Raw genomic sequence first — 25,614 nt, 5'->3', positions numbered from 1 at the left:
TCTCTTTACATCTCTATAGTCATCCCTTCTTCCGCAGGGAACATTCCAGGATCATTCTCAAGTCTCTGCAATAAGTTCTCAAAGTCTGCCCAGTCGCAGCCGATTTCATCAGGTAATATTGGTATGCTGAAAGGTTGTCCCGAGAAGGGGTCCAGAACCTCACCGCCCATGTTCATCTCCACCGGATTCAAGATGGAGGAGTCTGATGGGTCCAGCGACTGAGAGAAGGTCATGGCGTTGTGCTGTGGAGGCCTTGCCGTACCGCCGTGCTGAGAAATGTGCGTATCCGTGTTGGGTTGGTCGCTGGCGATGGTAGTCGTGGGCTTCATTGCTTCTTGGACCACGCGGATAAGGCCGTTTAGAACGGTGTTCAGTCGGTCTGCTTCTGCGAGACCAACGGAGTAACACCGTATCAAGTCTGCAGCTGTGGAGAGTAACTGTATCGATTAGCATCACTCATCAACACGAACTGGGTCCACTCACACTTTGATCGATCTTGGAAATACGAGAATGTGGCTGCTTAAGAATATGCACTGCTAGGACATAAAGTGCATGAAGTAGAGGGAAGTAAGATGGCGCGAACAGGTGCGACAAAGAATCGTCACTGTCAGCCAGCAGGTGAATGATCTTTCGGGCGGAGTTGGCGACCATGGATTGACCGTTGCGAATCGTGTACTCCCATGGCATTCCTTTGGCAATCACCTCGACAGCCTTGTGGATGGCGTCTTTGCTGATGAGGAGGGAGTTGCGGTTGAGCATGATGATGCTGTGAGATATTAGAGACGTCAGAGAGTCGAGGTTGGACGGATACTTACGCATTGTGGTAGTGTAGGGAGATGAATGATGAGAGTGCGAGATCTTCTGGGACACGCATGAACTCTGATGTCGGTCTGCATTGGCCGTTAGCTAGTTTACCAAATGGTGAGCCTGGGAACAATATACCTTAGGCCGGCTGGTAGACCGTTTACCCAATCTGACAGCATGAGGAAGGACTCTCCAGTTGCGTTCACCTTGTCCTTGATCGCTGCCTCAATCGTTCTCCGACTAGCTCTATCCTCAAGTTGTCGCGCCTTTGCACATCGATGACTCATTCTACTGAACACCTTCGCCATCGACAGAATAAGATGCTGCGGCGCGGAATTCGGAGTCTTGAAAGCTTCCAGATCAAGCGCATCATAAACCTCGTCGGATATACTCGAGACATAGCCCAATTGGAAAGAGAATAGCTTCTCGTAGCTATACAGTGCCCACCAGGCTGGAGTCCAAGCGTCAATGAAAGATGGTTGGGGCTTCTTCTTAGGACGGTTGAGCCCGAGAGAGTGGGCGATGGAGAGGCAGATACCGAGAGCTGTCCATGATGAGGTGATCTCGTCGTTGAGACGAAGACAGACGGAGAAGAGGAACAGAACTTCTATTGTTTCCAATGTGACGTTGCCGATGAGATGGCCGAGAGCGCTGCGGGCTAGAGAAAGGGCTTCGATCATGTACGACTGGCTATCAGAGGATTGGAGAATGAAACCGCCTGCTGCTAGTAGCAACGACGTCCTCAAGGCAGTGACGTCTCCGCCCGATTGGGATTGATGCGATTGCAATGCCTCAGCCCTCGCTAGATCCAATCTCACAACAGGATAAAACACGTGTATCTCTCGCTGATACGCATCAATAAGCTGCGGAAAGTCCCAGGCTTCCGGTGCCCGGGGAAAAACATGCCGAGACTGGAAGCCACTCGGTCCCGATGCCGGGTTCAACGTCGGAGGGGCATACGTCCCAAAGTGGTAAGGAACGTTGAGTCGGAAACATGATAGGTCCAACCATTCTGTTAGTACCTGGAAAGATGTTGTCCCTGTGCTTTGTCGCCATATCGGCAAGGGATTGCTGATGGTGTCGGTATGCGAAGAGTCTCGGCTCTGAGATGGTCTTGGACTTTGGGACCGTGCCCGTATGGGTGCGGCTACCGAGATAGTACGCGCGGTCTGGTGATCCGTCACCATTGACATGCGCCTAACTGGTGAGACTCCGTGCTCGGAAGGACTCCCAGACTCAATTGACAGACCATCGGCAGATTTGCCTGCCTCGCGCCGTTTGATCACCTTTCCAGGCCGACGTCTATCCTCAGTGACACACGGAATACCCGCCGAGATACATGCTTGACAGGATGGTTGCTGTTCATCGCAGCGTGTCTTGCGATTTCGGCAGTAATTGCAAGCAAAGTTGAGTCGGCGGCGTTTACTCGACTCTTTGGTCCGGAAGCCGGGGCTTTCTTCGGTATCCATTGGAGAAGGCATCGGTGCGATATCGCGGGGAAATATGGATATACTGAAACACTGATTGGAGACAAAAGATGCCGGTAGATACAAACGGGATGCAATGACAGGGTTGATGAGTCTGGGGTTGTCTGTGTTTAGGTGAGATGAGATACCGAGCCGATCGAGGGTATTTTATTCTCTTTCCTGTCCTTCCCCGCATCCTTTCCCTCGGACTATCGGCTCCACCCCCACAAGTTAGCATACCCCAGGCCGACGATCGGTCTTTTACCAATCGGAGTCTGTCTTTTAAACATCTTAACTTTACTGTATCGGCATTAGTTTGCAAAGCTTGGTTTTAACTCCTCAATTTTCGCAATTCCGATCCGACAAGAGACCAGGATGCTGAATCATATAAACCTGTCCTCGTCGCTGTGGGATTGAGGAAGGCAGACTCATCCAGCAGACACAATGGCTGAGCGACGATCTTTTGACATGAAACCTGATGTGGATGCCGTCGAGAATATGGTTGACAAACCTCATCATGAGTCCCACGATGCCTCTGGTACAGTTAATCTCTATCAGGATGGGACTGTTGTCCTAGTCCCTACGCCTAGTCCCGATCCCAAAGGTCAACACCCAATTGCATGCGTTTCTACAGTTACTGACTTGACTTAGATCCTCTCAACTTGCCTTCCTGGCGCAAATACATGATCATCCTCCTCGTGGGCTTCTACTCCGGCATCTCAGTCCTCGGCACATCCGGTCTCGGCGCAGTAACCCCCGAACTTCACAAAATCTATCACAGCGATGATCCCAAGCGCATCACCGACTTGCTCACGTACCCGACTCTCTTCATGGGCATCGGCAACTTGTTCTCCATGCCACTCGCCAATGCCGTCGGTCGTCGACCCATCTTTCTCTTCTCAGTCCTACTCTTGACAGTTTCTGGTATCTGGTGTGCTTGTTCGACTTCGCTTTCGAGCCATATTGCAGGTCGAAACGTCTTCAGTCTCGCTGCGGGACAGAGCGAGGCTCTTGCGCCGTTGATTGTGCAGGAAGTGCACTTTCTGCATCAGCATGGTGTCAAGTTGTCGTACTTTGTCGGTGTGCAAAATACTCTTACTGCGGCAATGTTTACTGCGACAACTTATATCGTGCCGAGTATCGGATTGCCTTGGTGGTATGGAGTTATGACTATCATCAATGGCTTCACTATGATTATGTCATTCTTCTTCTTGACCGAGACGCGCTTCGAGCGTCCCGAGGATGCTACTAGTAAGTTCCCGATACTCGTTAGGAAGCGACAGACTAACATCATATCAGAGGGCGCTGTCCACCTCAAACTCGATAAGAATGGCAACGTTGCCTCCGAAGGTACCAACGAAGTCCTCTTCCAAGTAACAACCCGCCAAGGCGTCGTCCTCCAGCCCGAGAAATTTGGCGAGAGAACCTTCCGCGACGACATCCGTCTTTTTCACGGACAGTTCGATTGGAAGGCCGCACTGCTCTTCTACAAGGACGTCGGCCAATCTCTCATCCTGCCACCTATCTTCTGGATCTTTGTCCTCAACGGTGCTTTCTTGGGATTATACATCTACCAAGCCTCCACTTTTGCTCAAATATTGGTCATGCCGCCTTATAGTTTCAGTCCTGAACTGTTGGGCTATGTTCAGCTTGTGCAGATTGTTGATTGTCTTATTGCTGTGCCTATTCTTGGAGTTGGGTCAGATGTGATCTGCAAGTTTATGAGTCGTCGCAACAAGGGTGTCTTTGAGGTAACTCCCACCACTAGTACAAGTTTGAACAGTGCTAACTTGCTTCCAGCCTGAGTACCGACTCCTTACTCTCATCATCCCTGCCGCCGCCGCTATGATCTCAGCCATCTTCTACGGCCGCGCAGCTGCCAACCCTAACGACTACCACTGGATCGCCATCGTGGCCTGCTATCATCTTGGCTTCTTCGCTTTCCTCGGCGCCAACTTGGTCGGAATCACATTTGTCATGGACAGTTATCCCAACAAGTCTGGACCTCTTCTTCTGGTTGTTTGTGCCGGTCGAGGTTTCGTCTCTTTCGGATTGAGTTATGCGACCGTGCCTTCTATTGAGTCTCTGGGTTATGACGGTGCTATGAACATACTTGCTATCATTTGTGGTGTTCTGAGTGGTTTGGGAATCGTTGTGTACTTCATTGGAAAGAGGGTTCGTGAGTGGGCTCGCAGGACTATCTGGCCTAAGCAGCATGAGGAATGAGCTTAGTCGGCCGAAAGCTGTTAAAGTGCTTAATAATGAATCGTCTCAAGTTGATCATCTTGTCAGGCGTCACGTAAGAAGTGGATGTTTGTAACACGGAACCTCCAATCGTTGCCGCTAGCCCAATTTCGCATTGCTTTTCGATCAGTCAGGCTTTGCTTACGCCCTCCGTCCAGCCGGTGTGGCTGAGCATTTGCCTCAAATGTGGCTATATCTGTATACTCAGCTCATGCAGTACACCAGAAACAGAAATGTTCGAGGAGGGGGTTGAAAATGTCACCCTACTCTGAAAATGGGATGTTTTGATAGGCCTATCGCTCTGCACTTTTACCAGCCACAACATTCGCAAGAGCCAAATAAAAAGGGAGCGATGACCCCTCGTGATAAGCCTGTACACATCCCCCGGACTTGAACGAAGTCGCACAGAGAAAAGTGGCGATATCGACCCAATGATAAATTTCATTTCGTCCACGTTCTTCCTACGACAATCTTATCTCGCTGCACTTTGCTTAATTGTTTGGCCCTGTGAAACAGCCTCATATTTCCAGCCATAAGCCAACTGCCTGTCAGAAACTGAGACGCCCTGCCTGGTGAAAGATTCCAGCGACTTGGTTCAGCCGTTAATATGGAGTGGACATCCAGGCTCCGGTCTCGTCTCTCGCTTTCTCGCTCTCGCAAGGGATGTCGTCAATGGGGAGGCGAGGATGATCTTGACACCATGGATCCGTTATCTATTACGGTTGCTACTATGGCCACTCTGGAACTATCCAATAAGATTGTTCATGGATTGAAACGAGTGTACAAGGCCCCGGACGAAGTTACAGCGTTATCAAATGAGGTAAGCCTTGGCTCATGCGACATGAAGTATGCTGACATTCTGGTAGATTGTTGACCTCAGACTTGTCTTCGAGACAGCCGATGAGACTATCAGGGATAGTTCTGTTCAATACAATAACCCTGATCTTGTCAAAGGTCTTGTCGCGTTGACCAAGCGAACCGAGGCTACATTGGTCAAGATCGAAGCCATCAACGAGAAGCTCTGGCCAGTTGATAAAATCAACAGTCATGGACAGCCTGTGATTTCCAGGATGGCCTGGTTGAAAGAGAGGTACCATACGGGAATTGAGACATCAGCTGAGGGAGACGCGACACAATGTGCATGCGGCACTATCGGCAATGACCTCGGCGAAAATGTGAGTTCTTTCCTCCCCACTCGTCTATGTATATCCATGTTAATGATCAGCAGTAACGCTATGTCTGCAACAAACCTTATATTACAAACATCCATCGCAGACCTGAAAGTGACAATGATGGGAGGTTTCAACGCTCATCAAGAGCAGCTCAGAGCTATGAGATCAAGTCCAGACTCAGCGATCACTGATACCGAGGCAGTAGTCGAACCGTTCAAAAGAGAAAGATCTCTGAGTACGACCACAACCCTCGTCAGTGTCGCCACCACCAAGGCTGTCACAGGATGTGACTATCCGTGTCCATGCCAGTGTCATATCCGAAGCTCATACGAGACTCCAAACTGGTTGAAAGCAGCTTTTGGTGTTCTCTTTGCGAGCTATGCAGGGTCTCCAGTTTGGGGAAGGCAGCCATGCAACTACCGCCCTTGCATGAGAAGTGGTGCGTCGCAGACTTCATACACTTGGCACTTTCCAACCTGGATGATTGCCAAGGCCGTCGCTTTCTCGTTCTCCAGGTCCAGCTTGACTGGTCTTGGAGGCTCTTGGAGTTTGCACATACCTAAGTCGTTGGCTGGGGATAATCCCGTCTGGCGATTTTTGAACTATGGTACTGTGCCTCAGCTCGTGGACGTGATGAGTAGTGGAGTTGCATCTCTTTGTGATATGAATGAAGATGGAAAGTCGCTTCTACATGTAAGACGCTACAGGTATCTCAGCTTTTGGCAACCTACTGACATAACCCGTTCGCTTAGTTTGCAGTTGAGTTTGAAAGGCCGGATATGTGTGAGTATCTTATACGCCAGGGAGTCAACTCCTCTTTCCAAGATGGCGCGGGCATGTAAGTAATATGGAAAAAAGCGCACAAGATTGAAACGCTAACATATCTTGACAGAACAGCTTCCATGATGGCCTATTCCAAGGTGACTCCGGCGTCTGCTACTACAAAACAAGCTTTAGCTATCGAGTCTCTCCACCGAATCTTCCACAGCGATGAGACATTTGAGTACTTGAACCTATCGCCCCTACACCTGTGCATGGCCAATTATCCCTAGTCAATGTTCGCTACCCAGATTACCTTGAACCTCATGCACATTAACGAGCAAGATGTCCTCGGCCGCACACCTCTGATCTGGGCAGCTTCATCGAACAAGACCATTATCGCCAAGATCCTGCTTGAGTGGAATGCTGATGTCTCGCTGGTGGATAAGCAGCAGAAATCCGCTTTACATTGGGCGATGATATCTCAGTCCTTCGATGTGGCCAAGCTGCTTCTTGAGAACAAGGCAAACACTGAGCTGAAAGACATCTTTGGCCGGACGCCATTGCATGAGGTGGCCAAGGTCGCTAACAGTGAGCACTTGATCAACCTTTTACTCGATCATGGTGCGGATATAGATGCGGAGGACTACGGGTTCAAGCGCACGCCCTTACATCTGGCCGCTTACCATGGAAGGGCTGGTAACCTCAGGGCACTAGCAGCTTGTGGTGCCGACATTGAGTGCCCTACAGTCAGTCACAGAACAGCGTTGCTCGACGCCATTGCATATAATCGTCTTCCTACGGTCAAGGCCCTCCTGGAGCTAGGGGCAGATCTCAATGCTGTTGACTCGGACGGACGAACTGTGCTACATCTTACTGCAAGTTTTGCCTGCCTGGAGATTATCCAGGAGTTGTCCTCCGCAGTGATGCGTTCGGGTGCTAAGACACTGAGTGTGTCGGCCATTAATTCAGAAGGGAAAACTGCATATGAAAATTATTATCATGACAGGAAGCGGCTTTATTATGGAGAGATGAGCGTGGCTGATGATGAGGAGCAGGCCTTTTTGCTTCTTGAAAAGATGTGGGGAACGAAGTTGTAGGCAGAATAGCCTTGTCTTCATCTAAAACTACGGGCGTTTGAATATCGATAGAGGTAGCCCTACTTGATGTGGAAAGCGAAGGTCTCTGGACCTACCCGGAACTTTGAGCGCTAAATTCCATTGGCGGAGAAAGTACGTGCGGTGGCTAGCTGAGTGAAGGCACCATATCAAAATTGTCTAACTTGGGAGCACCCGCATGACATTTGGTCTGGACCTCGATATCACAATCAATGTCTCAGGATAGTTTATGCAGAGTTGCGGGGTACCTGTGACATAAATATTTACTGAAGAGCGAGCGGGTAACCCTGCACAGGACAACTTGTAGTCGTCTGAGTTATCTTAGTAGATGTATACGTAAACGAATACAGATATAAACACGTTAAAAACATCTTTTTATTTCAGATGTATGTACAAAGATAAACAGACCAGAGCGTAGGTTACACTTTCGAAAACTGTGTCGATGCCGTATTAGGCAATTCAGACTAAACCTAGCTTGGTGCATACATACCAACTATCGAGCCACTAGCCTACCAGGTTTATGCAGGCTGGCCGAACCGCCACGGCCCAGGCCGCCCTGGCCCCATCTTCAAGCAGACAAGACACCCGGAAATAGCCTTGAACTGGGATGCATACTTTACTGGATGGGTATCTATCAGCTAGCCACCAGTCATCCGAAGACAAGAGCTGAAAAGCTTCCGCCTCCCATTCGCTTTCACCCCAGGTTGAGTGGAGGAGGGCTGTTTATACAGAAGTCTGACAGTGCTGCTATTGGTTGATTTAACTGAACCTCGTACATATCACATATCGATCCTTTTCAGCTTGGTCCCTCCCCGCCACATAGTCATTTTTGTCGTAGCGAGTTGATACCTGACTCTACGCTGACGAGTCCTCTTTTCTCTTTAAGTCCTACCTAAAATATAAAACGCATGGTGATTCCACCTATCGAGACCACCAAGCTCCTCACATAAAGGGGCATCCATCTCTACCCCATTAATTATCTCATACAAGACACCCCCCAGTCGAAACTTCACCATGGCAGATGACACTGAGACCTATTGCATCAAGGGTCTTCCCCGACCTGATGATGCCAAAACACGCACTCGGGAGACTCAAGATGGCACGGGCATTCCTTATGTTGAGAACCTACCTGTTCGCTACGAAATCTCTAAGCTTGCAGGTTCCAACGACCCCATGCTTCGAAGGCAGTGGACACTTTTCATCCTCGCACTCGAGAAGTTCAAGATGAAGCCTGTCAATGAGAAGCTATCATACTTCCAAGTCGCCGGTATCGTAAGTTTGAGAAAAGCTTTCAAAAGAATAGAGTTGCTGACGACGGGAAAGCACGGCTATCCTGAGGGTTCGTGGGATGGTGCTCCAGCCCCTAGGCCAGACCCAACTGACCCCAAGAAGGGAGACCAGCCCTATGGTGGTTACTGCAATCATAACGGCTTGAACTTCCCAACTTGGCATCGTCCTTACATGGCACTCTTTGAGGTAAGCTTTCGGAGTCCTTGCATGATATCTACCAATGACCAATCTTGCAGCAATGTATCTGGGACAACATGGGTGAAATACTCAAACACTGGGCTACTGAGCACAAACTGGACGAGGATGAAAATGAGATGAAGTTGTGGACTACTGCCAAGGATACTTGGCGTATGCCCTACTGGGACTGGGCTCGACGGCAAAGCTACAATGAAGACTTTGCCTATCCCCAAGTCTTGGTACAGGGTCCAGTTCGCATCTTTGTACCTGAAAAGCTCAAAAAGTATTACCCTCCCAGCGGACTCTACGCCAACCCCTTCTGGAGCTTCGAAAATCCTGAAAAGGATGACAATGGAAACCCCTGCGAATTTGGTAAAATGCCCAGGGGAAAGAGGGACTACAACATCGAAGATGACCCTGTCAAACATCCTGATGCCCCACCACGACACAAGAAAGACAAACCCTGGATGCCTGTAAGTTTCTTGGTTAATCAAATTACTCTTCTCAGGATGACTGATGTGTGTTCAAGTGGAGTGAAGCGACTGCAACCAGTAGATACGGTATCTTTGTTAATAAAAGTGCGGACAGTTTCATCGGTCTCGAGGGCGTTAACAATGCTTGGGTAGCCAACAACCACCTTGCAAACATGACATGGTATCCCATTACAGCCAGACAGAAGGCGGAAGATAAGAAACACAACAGCAATTTCTATCTCAAATGGAATCCAGGAACACTTGCTGATTCAGTCAACCGCATGTTCTCTCCTCAGTATAACGATACCTGGGGCCAATTCGCCTCAACTAAATGGACGTACGAGGGTTACGGTAACTCGATGAATGGCTTCTTGTCTCTGGAGTACATTCACAATAATGTTCATGTGCGTATCAGTGACTTGTCAAGCTAAGACCTACTTACTGACTTCTTAAGAATATCGTTGGAGGCTCTGACTTCAAGACGGGCGTGGGCCACATGAGCGATGTTCCTGTGGCTGCCTTTGATCCCATTTTCTGGCTCCATCACACGTAAGTTCACTTCATCATACTCTCTGTTTCACTTCTGATCAGCGGACTAGCCAAATTGATCGTCTTCTTGCCATCTGGCAGTCACTCTACCCTAAGCTCTGGTGGGATAAGAGTGAGCCTGGCCATGGCAACGTTCCCGATGAAACCCCGGACCACTTTCTTTACCCATTCCACGACAAGAGCAAACCATACCCTCCCAAACCAAAGGATGGTATCAAGCCGGAAGAAGATAAGGACTTCTGGACCGCAAACAAGTGCCGTGACTGGACAGTCTTTAATTACCAGTACGATGATCTTATGGAGCTTTCCCAGAAAGCACTCGGTCCAAAAGGGGATCTCAACGAGGAAAAGTTTAAGAAGCTTCTTCAAGCCTATATCCACAAGACATACCCTTGTGCGGAACACCTGATTCGTGACATCAAGGAGAACGAACACGTTCATGTCCCAGCCGGACTGAACCCCAAAGTCCCCGGTGTCAGCGATGGCTCTTGGAAGGACTACATCATCAACGTCAGATACGATCGCTATGCTTTAGATGGACAGTCCTACACCATCAAATTCTTCCTCGGTGGCCCCGAAGACCAGGATGAGACTCACTACGAGCCGCAGAACTTTGTCGGCAGCGTCTACACTTTTGGTGGTGGCTCGCGCAAGACTCGGGAGTCATGTTCCAATTGCAAGACCCAAGCTGATGCAGGCGTACTCTCATGCGCCCAAGTTCCTCTTACTATTCAACTGCTCCACCACACCATTGACTGTGTAAGGGACCACCCCATTGACACATTCGACGATGTTGAAAAGTATCTCAAATTACATCTTCGCTGGAAGGTCTATGGATACGGTGGCTTCGAGGTTGACGAGGACGATCTCGAGCCCTTTTCAAAGACTCAGATTACAGTATTGCGGGGTATTGGTCAGCCTCATCATGTACCTGCCCCGGCTCAAGTTTCGATGTCAGCGCTGAAATCATTCAGTGTTGCAGCTGCTGACATTTCGATCTCTGCGTCATCGGATGTGCCTGCTAATGAGACGAACGGGTCAGCTCAAGGCACCCCTGTTGCGTTGCCTCCGGACTATACTCGCATGGAGTACGAGTCGCTTTCAGCCATTACTCATGGCAAGCAGTTGGGCCTGCAGAATGATGGAACCTACAGCATTTCCGGCAACAATGAGGCTTAGGTAGACTGTGTTGTTTCGAATGGACTAACTGAGGGGAACGCAAGATGGTGGTGAGTGGCAATCGGTACTCCAATGGGTTTTACGATAGGCGCAGTTAACTTGCTGAGAGTCTGGGGGTGTAGTCCAACTTTAGCCTAATATCAGTCTTGGCAAATTCTTTTGTCCGATCCTACTTCTGCACCTAAGCGATGATGCCTGTGTATGCAGAGCCTCACTTTTGCTTTTGAAAACCGGTCAATGTAACTTTTTGACGACACTAGAGCCTCACTCCCAGCGCCGTCCAAGTAAATGCCGCCGCGAGTAGCCGATCCTTGTCTAAAGGATGCCCCGAAGAAATTTTGCGAAAATCGGTACTTGGCCAGACATGACATATTTGACGTTGTCTCCAGAGGTGATAAAGATTCGACACTATTCATTGGCCACGAGACCATCGTCGTACATGTGAAAGAATGAGGCTCAAGGGAAGCGTAACGGAGGGGGTTGCCGTCTCGTAATGCTTATATGAACACCACGAGTCTGATCGAACCTACATGTTTTCCAAGCTTATACTTAGTCAATTATCAACAAGCCTCTGTTACCCAAGTTATTACTGCATTACATCTTCACAATGGCTATCTTCGAAGGCCTTCAGCTTGTTAATCAATGCTACGGCGCTTGCAAATCGTGCCACTGCAATTCATTGTCCAACCTCAACGGTAGGTCTAACACTAACGTTGATTACGCATGCGGCCCTAAATACGGCAGTAAGTTAATACTCTGTAACCATGGAGAGGTAAGGTGCTGATATACTACAGATCATCTTGAGCTCTAGGTGTCACCAAAGGGAATGGCATCGATTCTGAACTTTGTGGCTTCTTTACTTCCTGACTGATGTGGTGACATGACCACAAATTTCACTGGAACTGTGTATCTTATACTCGGGCATGTCTGTAGTTACTAGATGTTTAGCTTCTGCTCCGACATTTCAGGATAGCACGAGTCAATTACTGAACCAACTATCACCCTAAATATTCTCCTTAATAAAAGAGCCTTAATTACTATTATAACCTAAGAAAGATCCTAAATTGCCTAGCACTAGAGTGATTTACATTAACTCAAGAAGAGTCTAATTAGACTCGGATACTATTTGACATTCTGTACTGATTAAAATGATTATGTTGCTCAAGGCACATTCCACCAACTCTCATGGACATCCTTAAGGTCAACCTTGCCTGGCTGATGCAGATAAGGCGTCATATCCGCATCCCGATCCTGCTCCTTCCGCGTCCACCCATTCCCAAAGTACCACTGGAAACGATTACCACCACCACCCAAGTACTCGTACTCGAAGTCTTCCCAGCGTGGTTCCCGGCGAACGATGGTCAACTGAGTAGCACTCCCCGGCCACACGCCATGGATGCGTCCACCAGGTTGTCCGCCGTTATACCAAGAGCTGCAGTTCTCTGACAGAGTAGTAGAGGCGAAGAAGGAGTCTGAATACTCCAGGAAGTCATCGGCTGCCTTCTTCGATGCTACGATCGACTTGATGCCCTCTCGGGATATCTTACGTAAAATCTTGGCAAAGTATGCGATCTGTGTCTCGGCGGAGTGGGGTACCGTCCCGGATGGTCCGGTGCCGTGCGGGCCTGCGAGGAAGAATAGGTTCGGGAATCCGGGGGTAGCCACTCCGAAGTAAGTGTAGGGGAAGCCGTGGCCTATTTCTTTGCCCCAGACGTCACCGATTGAGGCTCCGTTGGCGCGGATCTCGAAGGCAGGAATCATGTCGCGGTTTGCGCCCGTGGCACAGAAGATGGCGTCGACATCTCGCTGCACGCCATCAGTGGTCTCAATGCCGGTGGCAGTGAATCGCGCGATGGGCGTTGTGATGTAGTCTACGTTTTCTTCGGCGATGGCTTCCAAATATCCAGGCCCTGGAGTCAGGCGCCGGCAGTTAGGTGAGAAGTCCGGCACAATGACATCGAGGAGCTCGGGCTTCTTGGCGAGCCTCTTCTTCATGATGTCAATGAACTGAGCCTTCAGTTGCTTGCTCGTGTCGGAGTTGCGGATGAAGCCATCGAAGCCGCGCCAGTATTTATCCTCGGTAGTCTTACGGAAGTTCAAGTAGGCTTCTGGATCTTTGAAGGTGGCCTTCAGATCTTCTGGAATTGGTTGTGGCTCAAGTGTACGGTCATCGCCGGCCCAGGAGTTGGCAATCCATGTTTTACCTCGGACGTAGTGGTCGAGGTGCCCTGCGCTCTTCTGCACATTCGCAACTAGCTGTATGCCACTGGCCCCGTTACCAATCACTGCAATTCTCTTCCCTTTCAGATCCGTCGCTGGGTCCCAGTTCTGGGCGTGTCTAAGGAGACCTTGATAGTCGGAGATGCCAGGGTAGTCTGGTAGTTTCCACGCATTGAACCGTCCAGTGGCAGTCAAGACAACGTCGGCTGTCTCTACTACAGTCGTGGTAGCCTGATCTGACTGATCCCGCTTGTGCAGGGTCAACGTCCACGTCGATTCCTCGGAGCTCCAGTCAATGCTCTTGACGTGGTGTCCGAATTTAGCGTATTGATAGACGTTGTACTTCTTAGCCACGCCTTGCCAGTAGTCACGAATCTCTGCGCCGGGCGCGAACTCATCGGACCATTTCTCGTTAGGAGCAAATGTTGACTGGTAGACGTGCGAGGGAATGTCGCAACGCACTCCTGGATATGTGTTTTCGAGCCATGTTCCTCCCTAAGCGATGTTAACAAGATTTACAGTGCGGTTGAGTATTAGGAAAGCCGTACGAAGTCATAGTTCTTGTCGTAGATTGTAAGTTGAATCCCGGGGACCTTTTCGGGTAGTAGAACCCCGGCAAGAATCCCTGACAGGCCACCACCAATGACAGCGACTCGCAATTGTCGCGGTTCATCAATGTATCTGTCGATCAAAGGGAGTTTTCCTTGAGCATTGACATATGGGTGTGGCTCTGAGTGCCTCTGTAGCCCGACGGGCAAGCCATTTACTGCGCTCAAGCTGCTGTCACCGGCTGCATCATGCAGGGACGCGACTAAATCAGAACCGTCGCCCATATTGAATTTTCAAGGTACAATCTTGAGAGTTTCAATTTCGTTACTGTTTTTCCAATTGATATGAGCAATTTGCAGTGAGGTCAATAATGTTGCCGATTCAAGTACCGTATTAAACTAGACCATGCCACGGATACCATGGCGTGTCCACCCTGGTCAATCACATCATGCCAATCAATCACAACACATCGTCGCAAAAAAAGGCAATCTATGGCGTGCTGGTTAGTGCGGCCGATCGCGGCTTTAGAGATATGGTTGAGGGATATCTTGTAGCGTTTTTATTTGCAAGGTCTCGGCTTCCGAATATACCTAGGGTCTTACTAACCTAAGGAGATACTCGTAAACTGGCTTAGTTAGCATAGGGTGACCAAAGCATTTCGTCTCTTATACTCTCAGTGGCCAATTCTTCTGACACCCTGACGATTAGTCCCTCCTCGGGGGGCTAGCTAACGAGTATAATGCCCTGTAGAAAGTCTAAATATCTGAAAGGCTTATCCGATGGATATGGCGTGCTGAGTCTAGATCATTAAGCCATAGACACTTGCCGCTAATGAGAATGATAACTGCCGATTCAACATTGCTATAACTGGACATAATGGTTACCCGGTTTCTGGGAATTCTTAACCACTAAGAACTTTCCGCTCTTACTACACTTGATTTCACGAATAACACCATATTTAACATGGCCAACGAAAATGCATCTGGCCATGAGCCAGGTCAATACCCAGGTTTGTTGAGTCGAGCTGTCCACGATCGTCAACATGAGCTCATTTATCGCAGTCAAATGGTATCGGTCGACCTTCTACAACATGACCATTCTTGGTCTTTGCAACCTTGCTGCACCGGGTATCTGGACTGCAATGAACTCCTTAGGTGCTGGAGGAGCCCAAGAGCCATACTTGGTAAACACGGCCAACGCCCTGACTTTCTGCCTCATGGTTCTCAGTTGCTGGGGCGGTAGTGTCCTTGTTCACTACATTGGCATCAAGGGAGCTCTCATCTTTGGAACGTAAGTGCACCATCTACCGATGCGACAGGAGTTTATACTGACCACCATAGCCTTGGGTACGCTCCGTATGCTGCCGGGCTGTACACCAACAACCGCTTCGGTACCGAGTGGCTCGTCATCCTAGGCGCTGCACTCTGTGGCATCTCGGCCGGCGTCTTCTGGATGGCCGAAGCGGCAATCGCTATTGCGTATCCTGAGCCATGGAACAAAGGGAAAGCTCTCGGCTACTGGCTTACGTACCGCCTGAGTGGCCAGATTATCGGTGGTGCCATTAATCTCGGTCTCAACGCTGAACGCAACGAGGCTGGCCAGGTCTCATATACCGTATTCCTTATCTTTATCGCTATGCAAGCTTCAGGACCGCTGTTTGCTCTGTTTCTAAGCCCACCCAACAAGGTTGAACGCACGGATGGTAAGAAGGTTGATCTGTCCATCGTCAACAACCCTTGGCTTGAGACCAAGAAGATAACTCGCCTCTTCTTTACGACCAACTTTCTTCTCATCGTGCTCTACATCGGAGCAGTCGTCTTCTCCGAAGCGGTATTCTTCACTTATCTATCTCGTACGTTTCCAATGCTGCCTCTTACAAAGTCTTGCTAACGATCGTTAAGTATGGTTCACGGTACGAGCTCGAGCACTGGGCTCCTTCGTCTCTGGTATTGTCGCTGTAATCGGTGGTAACATTCTCGGAGTATGCCTTAACCCCTTCGTCAATACACACTGAACCTTGCTAACGGCTCAGGCCTGGCTCGACCGAACATCAGTTCCGCTGAAGCGCCGCAGTCGAGGGGCATTCTGGGTTCTTATCATCTCGCAGGGCGGATGGTGGACCTGGGCAACGGTCCTCGTCACCCGCTTCAACGTATCTCAGCCCACCTATGACTGGTCCAGTCCCGGCTTCGGTGCAGCTTTTGCTATATTTGTCTTCCTTACGTTCGGCTTCCAGCTGAACTATCTCTTCCTGTAAGTCCCCTTGACACATCTGCGCCGTCGAAACTGACCGTCTATTTGCAGCTACTTCGTCGTTCAGAACTTGGCCTCTGACGAAGCAGAGATTGTGCGGTACGCTGCTCTGCTTCGTGGCACAGAGTCTGCATGGCAAGCGGTCAGTTACGGCACTTCGTCCATTCCCGTCATGGCCCGTGTTGGAGGTGTCTACTTCAACCTTGCTCTCTGGGCTGTGTCAATCCTCCCTGCTTGGAGTGTTATCAAGCACTTTGGCAACGCGCCGCATAGTTCGGATGTTGATGGGTCCAGCACCCCTCCGAGCGAAGATGGGGAGGTCGAGGGCTCCAAAACGGTGACATCGAGCAAGGAGTAGGTACGCGATGCTGACTTGTAATTATCGACCTCAAGTAGATAGCTATTACTCTAAACTACTGCCAAGAAATACAAGCCTACATTTCACGCCGCGTTGCGTGCATCTTATGATATCCTTCATTACTTCGTCGCCCAGGCATCAATATACCATTGTACAGCTTTTGATCTCGAAATCTACATAACGAGCTGACGTTCATCATGATCCCCTGAATATTCTCTTGTGGACTGCAAATTAATTATCATAGCCATGGCTTTTTGCCGGTCACAATGATCGGAGATACCATGGTCTTTACTCTCTTGAAAAACGAGCAAGGTCAAGATCCTCTCAAAAAGTTCCAAGTTATCTGTGACGCTGAAAGCACTATCTACTCTATACCTTCACAACCAGCTTGCCACCGCTGATCTCGCCTCTTCTCATCTTGTCAAGGCTGGCATTGATACTCGACAAGCCGTCTCCAACGCCGGCGATCGTGGGATACGCAACAGCGTTATTCTGGAGTAGCCTTCCAAGCCACGTTGTTAACGCCTTACCCACTTCCGGACTCTCATGGAAGAGCTTGATCGGGATCGTGTGCAGTGTGAGATCACTGCGCTGGGTCTTCGGAGCCGAGCACAGAGCGATAATGTGAACATGCCGTGGCAGCAAGCTCTCACTAGTATCAGAGTTGCTGTCGTCGAGCTCTGGAACGCTTGTAGTGTCGCAGAGGGCATCGATCAGGAAGGTAGTTGTCTCTTTGCCTCTCGTATCGAGTCCGAACTTTTTACTGCCTCTCGTGCAGGACCGAATGATCTCAATCGCTCTCTGAGGATCATGACTGTCGATCACAAGATCAGGTTTGATAGAGTGCTCTTCATACAGCCTCGAGCCATGCTTTTCTGCGTCGAGCACAACTGCGACCCGTAGCCCGGCGAGCTTTGCCAATTGGGCGCTGAGTATCGCTGATGTGGACGAGCCTATAAGACGTCAGCTATGGTCATCGCTGAAATGTTTGATGCACTTACCTCCCCAGATAATGAACCAGTCTCCCGCCTCTGGGCGATCTGGCGATGGAATTTGCTGGGCAATTTCCTTGTGGACATCTTTAGGAAGAGAGTCAACCTTCAGGCCATCCACGACTTGCCGCATATCCGGACCGCTATCAACAGCCGTGAAGTCTACACCGAGACAAATGCTGAGTGCAACTGCCGCCGTGACAAAGGCGACGCCAATAGTTGATCCTTGCTCGAATGACACATTATCAGGGAGCCGCACAATATTGTAGCTCTTGGCTACAACATGCTTTTGATAAGCTCCCTTGCGACTGTCGCGGTAGTCTGTTGAGATGGCAATTACCTGGCATGAAGTCAGTGTCTGTTTCGTGGAGGGCTTGCTAGGGTCACTTACCCGGTCGCCTTTTGCCCAGCCAGAACGGTCATCTGCAGTCCGGACGAGAACTCCACTAAGCTCTCTGCCCGCCACCTGCGGAAGCTCAGGTATGCCGAAACCGAAGTCTCTGTAGTACGTTCAGTTTCTGATGTTTGGTAAACTTTCCTGCGTTACTTACGGTCCTCTCCAGTCAATTGGATTCAGGCCCACGGCTCTGTTTTCTATGAGAACCTCATCGCTCTCCAAATCCGCTGGAACAGGATGGTCCTCTACCAATTTGTAAGGCTGGTGGGCGCCATACAGGAGGACTGCTTCCTGTGTCGTCGGAACAATATAATCGTCCTCGGCTGTCTTTGGGGGTATCGATGCACTCTGGCTCTTCGACCTCAAGAGATGCGTTACTGCCTTCGGGCCACGATTCAACCACCAAGTAATCATATTGCGTCGTTTATGGCTTTGCGTAGATTCCTACGACGAAATGATTGCGAGTAAGTCATTTAAAACGACATAAGTAAACCATCGCGGCTTTCGTCCGAGACTTTGTTCTGTTTTGATGATCGCTCCGAGACTAGCGGACTAGTGGACGTCGTAACCATGTCGCAATATCATTACGAGCTTATGCGAGATACAGATCAAATGGCGTGACAGCCCAAAATGGCGATGCGGCAGATTACCTCACATCACGCAATTCGCACCAGTGCACATTTGTGGAATCGATATCAAAAGCGGGCCTGCGTCAATTGCCGGATCGTGAGGAATCCATGATTCGGCAATTGAATAGACTATAGATTATATAAGATATTTACTATAACTTGCATGGCTTCACACTTGACCAAATCAACTACCTGGATTATTCCTTACTCGACAAAAAAACATCAGCCTCAATGTCTGCGCAGGGGAATACCAAGGAGGGCAAGAAGAGCCTTATTCTCAATGCCTTCGTTGAGATGTGTAAATCTTTTCTTGCCTAAGTAAGACTTAACATACTGATGAGGCATTAACAGGCAGTGGCCATCAGTCGCCGGGACTCTGGCGTCATCCCGATGATCAGTCATGGCGGTTCACCGATATCGAGCACTGGACAGACCTCGCCAAGCTGCTCGAGGAGGCCAAGTTCCACGGCATATTCATTGCAGATGTCCTAGGTAACATTTTCTGACGATTCAACTTCGAGGTCCTCTGATTGAACATTACTAGGAGGATACGACGTCTACAAGAAGTCTCTTGACCCTGCTATCATTTCAGGAGCCCAATGGCCTGTCACGGAACCGCTTTCAATCATCCCGGCCATGGCCGCAGTGACCAAGAACATCAGCTTCGGTGTGACAGTCTCAACAACCTATGAGCAGCCGTTTCACCTGGCTCGAAGGCTTTCCACACTTGACCATTTGACAAAGGGAAGGTTTGTGGCCCTCAATACCAATCGCTCTGCCATCACAAACTAACACATCGAAACAGAGTTGGCTGGAACGTATGAGAAGACAGACACCACTAAACAATGTTCTTTGCTGACCGTGCGTAGATTGTCACAAGCTACTTGGACTCTGCTGCTCGCAACCTTGGCAAAGAAGAACAGCTAAGCGTACAGTCACCCCATAATGCTTCATAAACTCCAAACAATAATAACTAATATCTGTCAGCACGACGAACGGTATGCCATCGCTGAGGAGTACTTGGAAGTCATGTACAAGCTCTTCCAGTCCTCCTGGCGCGACGACGCCGTCAGGCTAGATCGTGAGGCAGGTATCTACACCGACCCGTCGCGCGTGCGAGAGATCGGGCACAAGGGTAAGTACTTTAACGTCGCCGGCCCTCATATCGTGAACCCCAGTCCCCAGCGCACGCCTCTCCTGCTGCAAGCTGGAGCATCAAAGGCTGGTAAGCTGTTTGCTGCACAGCACGCGGAGGCAATCTTCACTTCGGCCCATGCTCCTGCTGTGGCCAAGAAGAACATTGCTGAGATTAGGCAGACGGCCAAGGATACTTTTAACCGAACGCCGAGCAACATTAAAGTCCTTGCGCTGGTTACACCTATCCTTGGACGTACTGAGGAGGAGGCAAAGGCAAAGTATGACGACTACAAGCAGTATGCTTCGCTTGAAGGAGCGCTATCGCTGTTTGGAGGATGGACTGGTATGGATCTTAACCAGTACGGTGATGACGAGGAGCTCCGAGAGGTGGAAAGCAATGCTGTTAAGTATGAAACCCGCTCCGCCTTATTTCCTTTATCGTGCTGACGATCCATCAGATCTACCGTTGAGGGCTATGCTCGCTTCTCGCCCGTCAACTCGAAGTGGACCAAGCACACTGTGGCAGAGCATGTAAGTCTCGGTGGCAACGGGTCATTGCTTGTCGGCACACCAGCCCAAGTCGCAGACAGCCTTGAGGAATGGGTTGCTGAAGCTGGCGTTGATGGCTTCAACTTTGTATGTTCATCACATGACCGTTGACTTGATTGTTGCTAACTTCATCGTACCTAGGGATACGTTCTCTTCCCGCAATCCTTCAAGGATATTTCTGATCTCCTAATCCCTGAGCTACGAAGCAGAGGACTCTTCTGGGATGACTACGCTGTGCCTGGAGGGACGTACCGCGAGAACTTCTACGGCATTCCAGGGCAAAAGTACCCATTGAAGGAGCACGTTGCTTCATCGCACCTGTGGTCTCCTTCCGAAGATAAATAGATATAACAGGTTTAGAAAAGTAGAAATAACAAAGTACTACATTTCAATTAACTATTATCTTCTAAAATTTCCTTTACTTATAATAATTTAGAATACCAAGGAAATGGCGGTTTTGACTTTAATTGCTTATTTTAATAATACCTATTCATATTTGGAAATGAGATAGCAACGCCTGTGACTGAATTGTTACATCGTTGAGCATGTCTGTCATCACTAGGAGGGTGTTGACTTCTTCACCGGCTTTTCAAGCACGGGTGATGTGATGTACAAGACAAGGGTCATCACAATACCCTGGGCGATATACACCGCAAACCTCCGTATCGGGCTTAGGCTCCGACGATGCCTGTCTTCGACAGTCAGCCTGGCAAGGCTGTGCATGTTTTGTAATTTATGGTTGATTAAATAGGAGTTGTCCCCGACCAACATAAGCCCGGACAAATACCAAATTTGTGTTTACCTTTGAAGTCGAACTGCAAGATGAGCTTTGGTTTCTCCGTCGGCGACATCCTCGCGGTCTTGAAGTTGACTGGAAAGATCCGTAAAGACTTCAAAGGAGCGCCCAGACAATTCAAGAGTATCAGTGAGGACGTTCGGTCACTTTCCATCGTCATCCAGGATGCCCACGCCAATATCGACCAACTGACTGAGCATCAAGCTGCCAACTTTGCACAGATTCTAGCAACCTGTAAGAATCTGCTACATGAGCTGGAGAATGTCATGGACAAGTGGTGCATTATTTCTAAGCCGCGGAAAGGCAAGGAAATACAGAGACTTTGGAAGAGGCTGAGGTGGGAACCTGAAGAGATCATCGATCTGAGAGCCCAGATTACCTCCAACATTGTTCTTTTGAATGCCTATAATGATCATGCGACAGCGCACAATGTTGCCAAGCTCGTTCGGCACAGCGAGGGCGATCAGAAGCAATTGATGCTGGATTGGATAAGCTCAATTGACTACATTCCCCAGCAAAATCATTTGGTCGGCCGGCTCCAAGCGAACTCACGAAGATGGCTTTTCAACATGACCGAATACCATGAATGGCAGAATCAAAAAGGTCAAACCTTATTTTGCCCGGGCGACCCAGGCAGTGGAAAGACGTTTACCACAGCACTTCTGATCGAAGTGTTACAGGAACAGGCGCAAGACAATCCCGCAGTTCTCAACACATACGTGTACTGCAATTATCAATCACAAAGCCAAGACGTTCAAGGCCTGCTTCGTAGCTTGTTTCGCAACTCCCTCCAACAGGCTGGTTCGATTCCCGAAGCAATTCGCTCGCAGTGTGATCGGAAGAGAATGGCGGAACAGGGCCTGTTAAGAGACGAGACCATAAAGCTCCTGGAAACGCTATACGGCTCGTTTGAGAGGGTAAACTTGCTGGTGGACGCTTTGGATGAGCTCCCTACGGAAGTCAGTCGGCGATTCATCTCAGACCTGCTCAAGCTACAAAAAGGTTGCCAATTCAACTTATTCTTGACATCGCGCCAGATCCCGGAGATACAACATCAGTGTACGGGAAGGGGAGCAAAGGTGATCGAGATTCGAGCAAGTGATGAAGACATTCATCAATTCTTGGAGGATTCGATGTTCCAACTTCCGAGGTTCGTTGAGAGAGATGCAGCTCTCCAAAACGAGATAATCAAAGAAATAACTGAAGCTAGTTCTGGCATGTACGTATCCACGCCCGCCTTCTCATTACATTGAATTCATACTAATCCTTAACCAGGTTCCTTCTTGCTGAGCTGCATCTGCGATCTTTAATGAATAAGAAGTCGCCGAAAGCATTACGCTTATCGCTCGAGAAGTTAGCGACTGGTTCAAATGCCTATGATAACGCATATGAGGATTCAATGGCTAGAATTGTTAGGCTCGGCCCAGATTCGGAAACGCTTGCCAAACAGGCTTTGATGATACTAGTCTGTACCCGGCAGACTCTTCACACTGAAGATCTCACATACGCATTATCTGTTGAACCTGACAGTGAAGCTCTTGATTATGACAACATACCAGATATTGAAGATGTAGCAGGTGTCTGCGCCGGTCTCATGGTCATTGATAAGGAAAGTGACACTGTTAAGCTCGTGCACAAATCAGCACAGGAATATTTTGAGCGCAATCAATCACGATGGTTCTCAAATGCCAGCGAAACAATGGCACGCCTTTGCTTAAAATATAAGTCTCTCACTACCTTGGCACCAGGATTCGACAAAGATATTGAAGCAACGTGGCCGCCCTTCTGGAGATATGCCGATCTCAATTGGGCCTACCATTCCCGTCGCGCTGACAAAGACGATGAGGTTTCTGAAGTACGTAATGGCAATATTGACGAAAATCAAAGATTGTCCAATCTGCATTCTGTATCGAACATAGCAATCAGTCTTCTTGCAACAGATATGTTTGGTAGCCTTACCTCCGCACTTCAAAACGCCTGCCGAGAGAGGCGTCATGCCTTGGTGGAGCTTCTCATCTCAGTCAATGACTACGATCTGAGCCAGCCAGCATGCAATCCTGCACAACCTTGCCAGTGTAACTATGATGACTCAGACTCAGAGGCATCTCCGGCGCTTGAAGGAGATGCATGTTCTAGAGATGGGACTGAAATCGGGACTGGTGACACCGATGGTAGAAAAAGCCCTTGTTCGTATTGCGGGCTTCAGCGAATTGGTCACCGAGAAACCCTGAATAGCCAGTCTGAGACCAAAGCCGCTGTTCCAGATAGACTTCTAGGGTCCGAAGACGATACCTGTTCAGAGGATCAGACAGAGAGCGATACTTATAGATCCAACGATAGACAAAGGCCTAGTTGGCTCGGTGATCTCGATCATCACGATGATGAGACACTTACTGAAATAGGTCACAACCACAACCACAACCCAGATGCTTTACTAAGGAATCTTTGGAGCAAAGTCGACTCAGACATGGAGTCTTTACTTACATGGATCCGTCTCAATGGATACGGCAGAGAAGAGCGTAACTTACTGATAGAAGAAGATCTCACTAAAGAGGGATGTCTCTTAGTTATATCTGCTGCAAACGGCGATCATGCTATGGCCAGAATCCTTCTCAATCATGGGGCAGACCCTAACGTGGTTGGGACTCTGGGTCAGACACCTCTCTATATCGCGGCAAGATACGGAAAGCATACCGTAGTCTCTCTTCTCCTCGAACAGCCAACGATTAATCCAGATTGCGAGTATAAAGGGATGACACGGCGCAATACAAAGCCGATTACACGGGGCATGCAAAAGACCCAAAGGGTATGCTGGACTCCACTTCTAGTCGCCGCTTACTTTGGTCGCAAGAAATGTGTAAGACTGTTGTTGGATCAAGCACAGCGAAACTACAGAGATGAATCAGGAAGGAATGCTGCGTGCCTTGCTGCTGAAGCTGGACGTGCGCAGGTGCTTGAAGAGTTGTTGCAGTGGTCGGATATTCAGCTTGACCCTGGAGAAGGCCTCGACGGTCTCTCGCCTTTGAATATTGCACTTCAAAATGAGAGAGAGAAAACGGCATTGACTCTGATACCTTACTCCGACATCAACTGTCAATACTCGACAGGCGACAGACCATTGAACGTCGCTGCCAAGGCCTCAAGCCTGAAGGCGATTGAAAAGCTCTTTGCACAGAAACACGTCCGCGTCAACGCAAAAGGGTTGAGAGGTCGGACTGTCCTGCACAATGCCGCTGTGGCCGGGGACGAGAGGATGATGGCGCTGATACTGGCCAATCCAAGTATCGATATCAACGCTCGCGACAACGATGGGAATACCGCTGTTATGACACTCCTCCACTATTTAAGAAGACGGCATGTCGAAGACTCAGATGGACTGGCATTGATGCTATCAAGACCTGAGTTAGCTATCAATGCGCAAAATTTGAATGGCAACACAGCTCTTCTCATAGCTGCATCTTTTGACTTTCGGAGACATTTCAGACCGAATAGGGTACTGAACGCGCTACTCTTCCGTCCTGGTGTAGATAAGGAACACAGAAACAATCTTGGTCAGACTGTTCTAACTCGTGCCGTTAAGCAAGGCTCACCAATGATCCAGACGATCGTAAGGGAGACGCAGCTATCACATCAGTTCCGAGAAACCGACGATGAAGGGGAGACATTGGTCTCTCTGGCTGCCGCTTGCCACGGGGATCATTGTGGCTGGTCCGATTCTAATTGGCAATTTATAGTTGAGATGTCCCCTCCGGAGTTTATGCATCGCAACACTCGGTTGAGGACACCGGACCAGATCCGACAGGAATGGCTCAGCTCGGACGCTCGTAATCGCAAGGCGCCAACGTGGATGCATCGTCAAGAGTTACTCTGACCGAGAACGCATCGCTATTTGCAAATCTCATCGTGCTTCTGAGCCAGTGTGCATACGAAGAGAGTGGGCGTGTTACCTTTCAGCTGTAAGGTGGCGAAATCATGGATGACATGATCGTCTTTGTCTGGGGTAACATCCAATAAATGACAAAAAGCTACATCTATTGAGCATGTGCATCTGCAAGACGCTGATCGTTTCTCTCTCAATTGCTACTTGGGGACTATTGATCCCCAAATACTGTATACCGAGCCAATCGGCATATCTCTCCAGAGCAGAGAAGAACTCAATTGAAGTGATCGACAAGCTGAGGCCGGTTGTCGGTGCAAATCTCCCGCGCTCGGCCCGCGACAAGTGAGGAGCTAACATCATACTCTTCGTCATTGGTTCAAAACTTCCCGTGTCTTGGAAATCGCCTCTTTGTTACCTCATTTTCATGCATTACGGTGTGAGATGGAATGAACATTGTGGAGATGCCGTGGCTATCATAGCTGTTTACAGCAAGCCTCAAGTGTTGAAGACAGCTGAAAGAAACGTCATTATCCTCTCTGCATGCATAGGTGCAGTCGATCACTAACATGGCCTGATTTTTGGATGGTTTTGTCGTTCCCAATGAGAGCAGAGGGTTTTGACGA

General features: G+C 49.2%; 10 protein-coding genes across 10 annotated transcripts; 7 read left to right on the top strand and 3 right to left on the bottom strand.

The window, feature by feature from the left end:
- Nucleotides 1-5: 5 nt before the first annotated feature.
- Nucleotides 6-2,285, bottom strand: FIESC28_01081 (uncharacterized protein; the record flags this gene model as incomplete). Its single annotated transcript, XM_031155232.1, has 4 exons — nucleotides 6-437; nucleotides 484-766; nucleotides 816-890; nucleotides 943-2,285. 4 exons carry the CDS (start codon nucleotides 2,283-2,285, stop codon nucleotides 6-8), a joined length of 2,133 nt encoding a protein of 710 aa, XP_031020644.1.
- Nucleotides 2,286-2,714: 429 nt separating this feature from the next.
- FIESC28_01080 (uncharacterized protein) lies at nucleotides 2,715-4,496 on the top strand (the record flags this gene model as incomplete). Its single annotated transcript, XM_031155231.1, has 4 exons — nucleotides 2,715-2,874; nucleotides 2,922-3,521; nucleotides 3,570-4,021; nucleotides 4,071-4,496. The coding sequence occupies 4 exons, from the start codon at nucleotides 2,715-2,717 to the stop codon at nucleotides 4,494-4,496; spliced, it is 1,638 nt and encodes a 545-aa protein (XP_031020643.1).
- Nucleotides 4,497-5,121: 625 nt separating this feature from the next.
- Nucleotides 5,122-6,738, top strand: FIESC28_01079 (uncharacterized protein; the record flags this gene model as incomplete). Its single annotated transcript, XM_031155230.1, has 4 exons — nucleotides 5,122-5,334; nucleotides 5,381-6,379; nucleotides 6,439-6,524; nucleotides 6,579-6,738. The coding sequence occupies 4 exons, from the start codon at nucleotides 5,122-5,124 to the stop codon at nucleotides 6,736-6,738; spliced, it is 1,458 nt and encodes a 485-aa protein (XP_031020642.1).
- Nucleotides 6,739-6,771: 33 nt separating this feature from the next.
- On the top strand, nucleotides 6,772-7,545 carry FIESC28_01078 (uncharacterized protein; the record flags this gene model as incomplete). Its single annotated transcript, XM_031155229.1, has 1 exon — nucleotides 6,772-7,545. The coding sequence occupies one exon, from the start codon at nucleotides 6,772-6,774 to the stop codon at nucleotides 7,543-7,545; it is 774 nt and encodes a 257-aa protein (XP_031020641.1).
- A 1,032-nt stretch (nucleotides 7,546-8,577) lies between these two features.
- On the top strand, nucleotides 8,578-11,231 carry FIESC28_01077 (uncharacterized protein; the record flags this gene model as incomplete). Its single annotated transcript, XM_031155228.1, has 6 exons — nucleotides 8,578-8,835; nucleotides 8,887-9,039; nucleotides 9,090-9,503; nucleotides 9,560-9,907; nucleotides 9,958-10,052; nucleotides 10,103-11,231. The coding sequence occupies 6 exons, from the start codon at nucleotides 8,578-8,580 to the stop codon at nucleotides 11,229-11,231; spliced, it is 2,397 nt and encodes a 798-aa protein (XP_031020640.1).
- A 1,161-nt stretch (nucleotides 11,232-12,392) lies between these two features.
- On the bottom strand, nucleotides 12,393-14,284 carry FIESC28_01076 (uncharacterized protein; the record flags this gene model as incomplete). The annotated part of the gene is made up of 2 exons (XM_031155227.1): nucleotides 12,393-13,946; nucleotides 14,000-14,284. The coding sequence occupies 2 exons, from the start codon at nucleotides 14,282-14,284 to the stop codon at nucleotides 12,393-12,395; spliced, it is 1,839 nt and encodes a 612-aa protein (XP_031020639.1).
- A 679-nt stretch (nucleotides 14,285-14,963) lies between these two features.
- FIESC28_01075 (uncharacterized protein) lies at nucleotides 14,964-16,611 on the top strand (the record flags this gene model as incomplete). The annotated part of the gene is made up of 6 exons (XM_031155226.1): nucleotides 14,964-15,009; nucleotides 15,062-15,290; nucleotides 15,341-15,852; nucleotides 15,902-15,981; nucleotides 16,033-16,253; nucleotides 16,305-16,611. The coding sequence occupies 6 exons, from the start codon at nucleotides 14,964-14,966 to the stop codon at nucleotides 16,609-16,611; spliced, it is 1,395 nt and encodes a 464-aa protein (XP_031020638.1).
- Nucleotides 16,612-16,980: 369 nt separating this feature from the next.
- Nucleotides 16,981-18,414, bottom strand: FIESC28_01074 (uncharacterized protein; the record flags this gene model as incomplete). The annotated part of the gene is made up of 4 exons (XM_031155225.1): nucleotides 16,981-17,564; nucleotides 17,613-17,943; nucleotides 17,995-18,103; nucleotides 18,155-18,414. 4 exons carry the CDS (start codon nucleotides 18,412-18,414, stop codon nucleotides 16,981-16,983), a joined length of 1,284 nt encoding a protein of 427 aa, XP_031020637.1.
- A 446-nt stretch (nucleotides 18,415-18,860) lies between these two features.
- FIESC28_01073 (uncharacterized protein) lies at nucleotides 18,861-20,660 on the top strand (the record flags this gene model as incomplete). The annotated part of the gene is made up of 8 exons (XM_031155224.1): nucleotides 18,861-18,927; nucleotides 18,981-19,121; nucleotides 19,174-19,378; nucleotides 19,435-19,447; nucleotides 19,499-19,558; nucleotides 19,617-20,173; nucleotides 20,225-20,402; nucleotides 20,457-20,660. 8 exons carry the CDS (start codon nucleotides 18,861-18,863, stop codon nucleotides 20,658-20,660), a joined length of 1,425 nt encoding a protein of 474 aa, XP_031020636.1.
- Nucleotides 20,661-21,137: 477 nt separating this feature from the next.
- FIESC28_01072 (uncharacterized protein) lies at nucleotides 21,138-24,982 on the top strand (the record flags this gene model as incomplete). The annotated part of the gene is made up of 2 exons (XM_031155223.1): nucleotides 21,138-22,330; nucleotides 22,387-24,982. 2 exons carry the CDS (start codon nucleotides 21,138-21,140, stop codon nucleotides 24,980-24,982), a joined length of 3,789 nt encoding a protein of 1,262 aa, XP_031020635.1.
- Nucleotides 24,983-25,614: the final 632 nt, after the last annotated feature.

The sequence above is a fragment of the Fusarium coffeatum genome (genome assembly GCF_003316985.1).
Source record: "Fusarium coffeatum strain FIESC_28 chromosome Unknown BRIP53273_contig_32, whole genome shotgun sequence".
NCBI lineage: Eukaryota > Fungi > Ascomycota > Sordariomycetes > Hypocreales > Nectriaceae > Fusarium > Fusarium coffeatum.
Note: the sequence above shows the minus strand (reverse complement) of the source record. Positions and strands in the feature narration are given on the sequence as shown.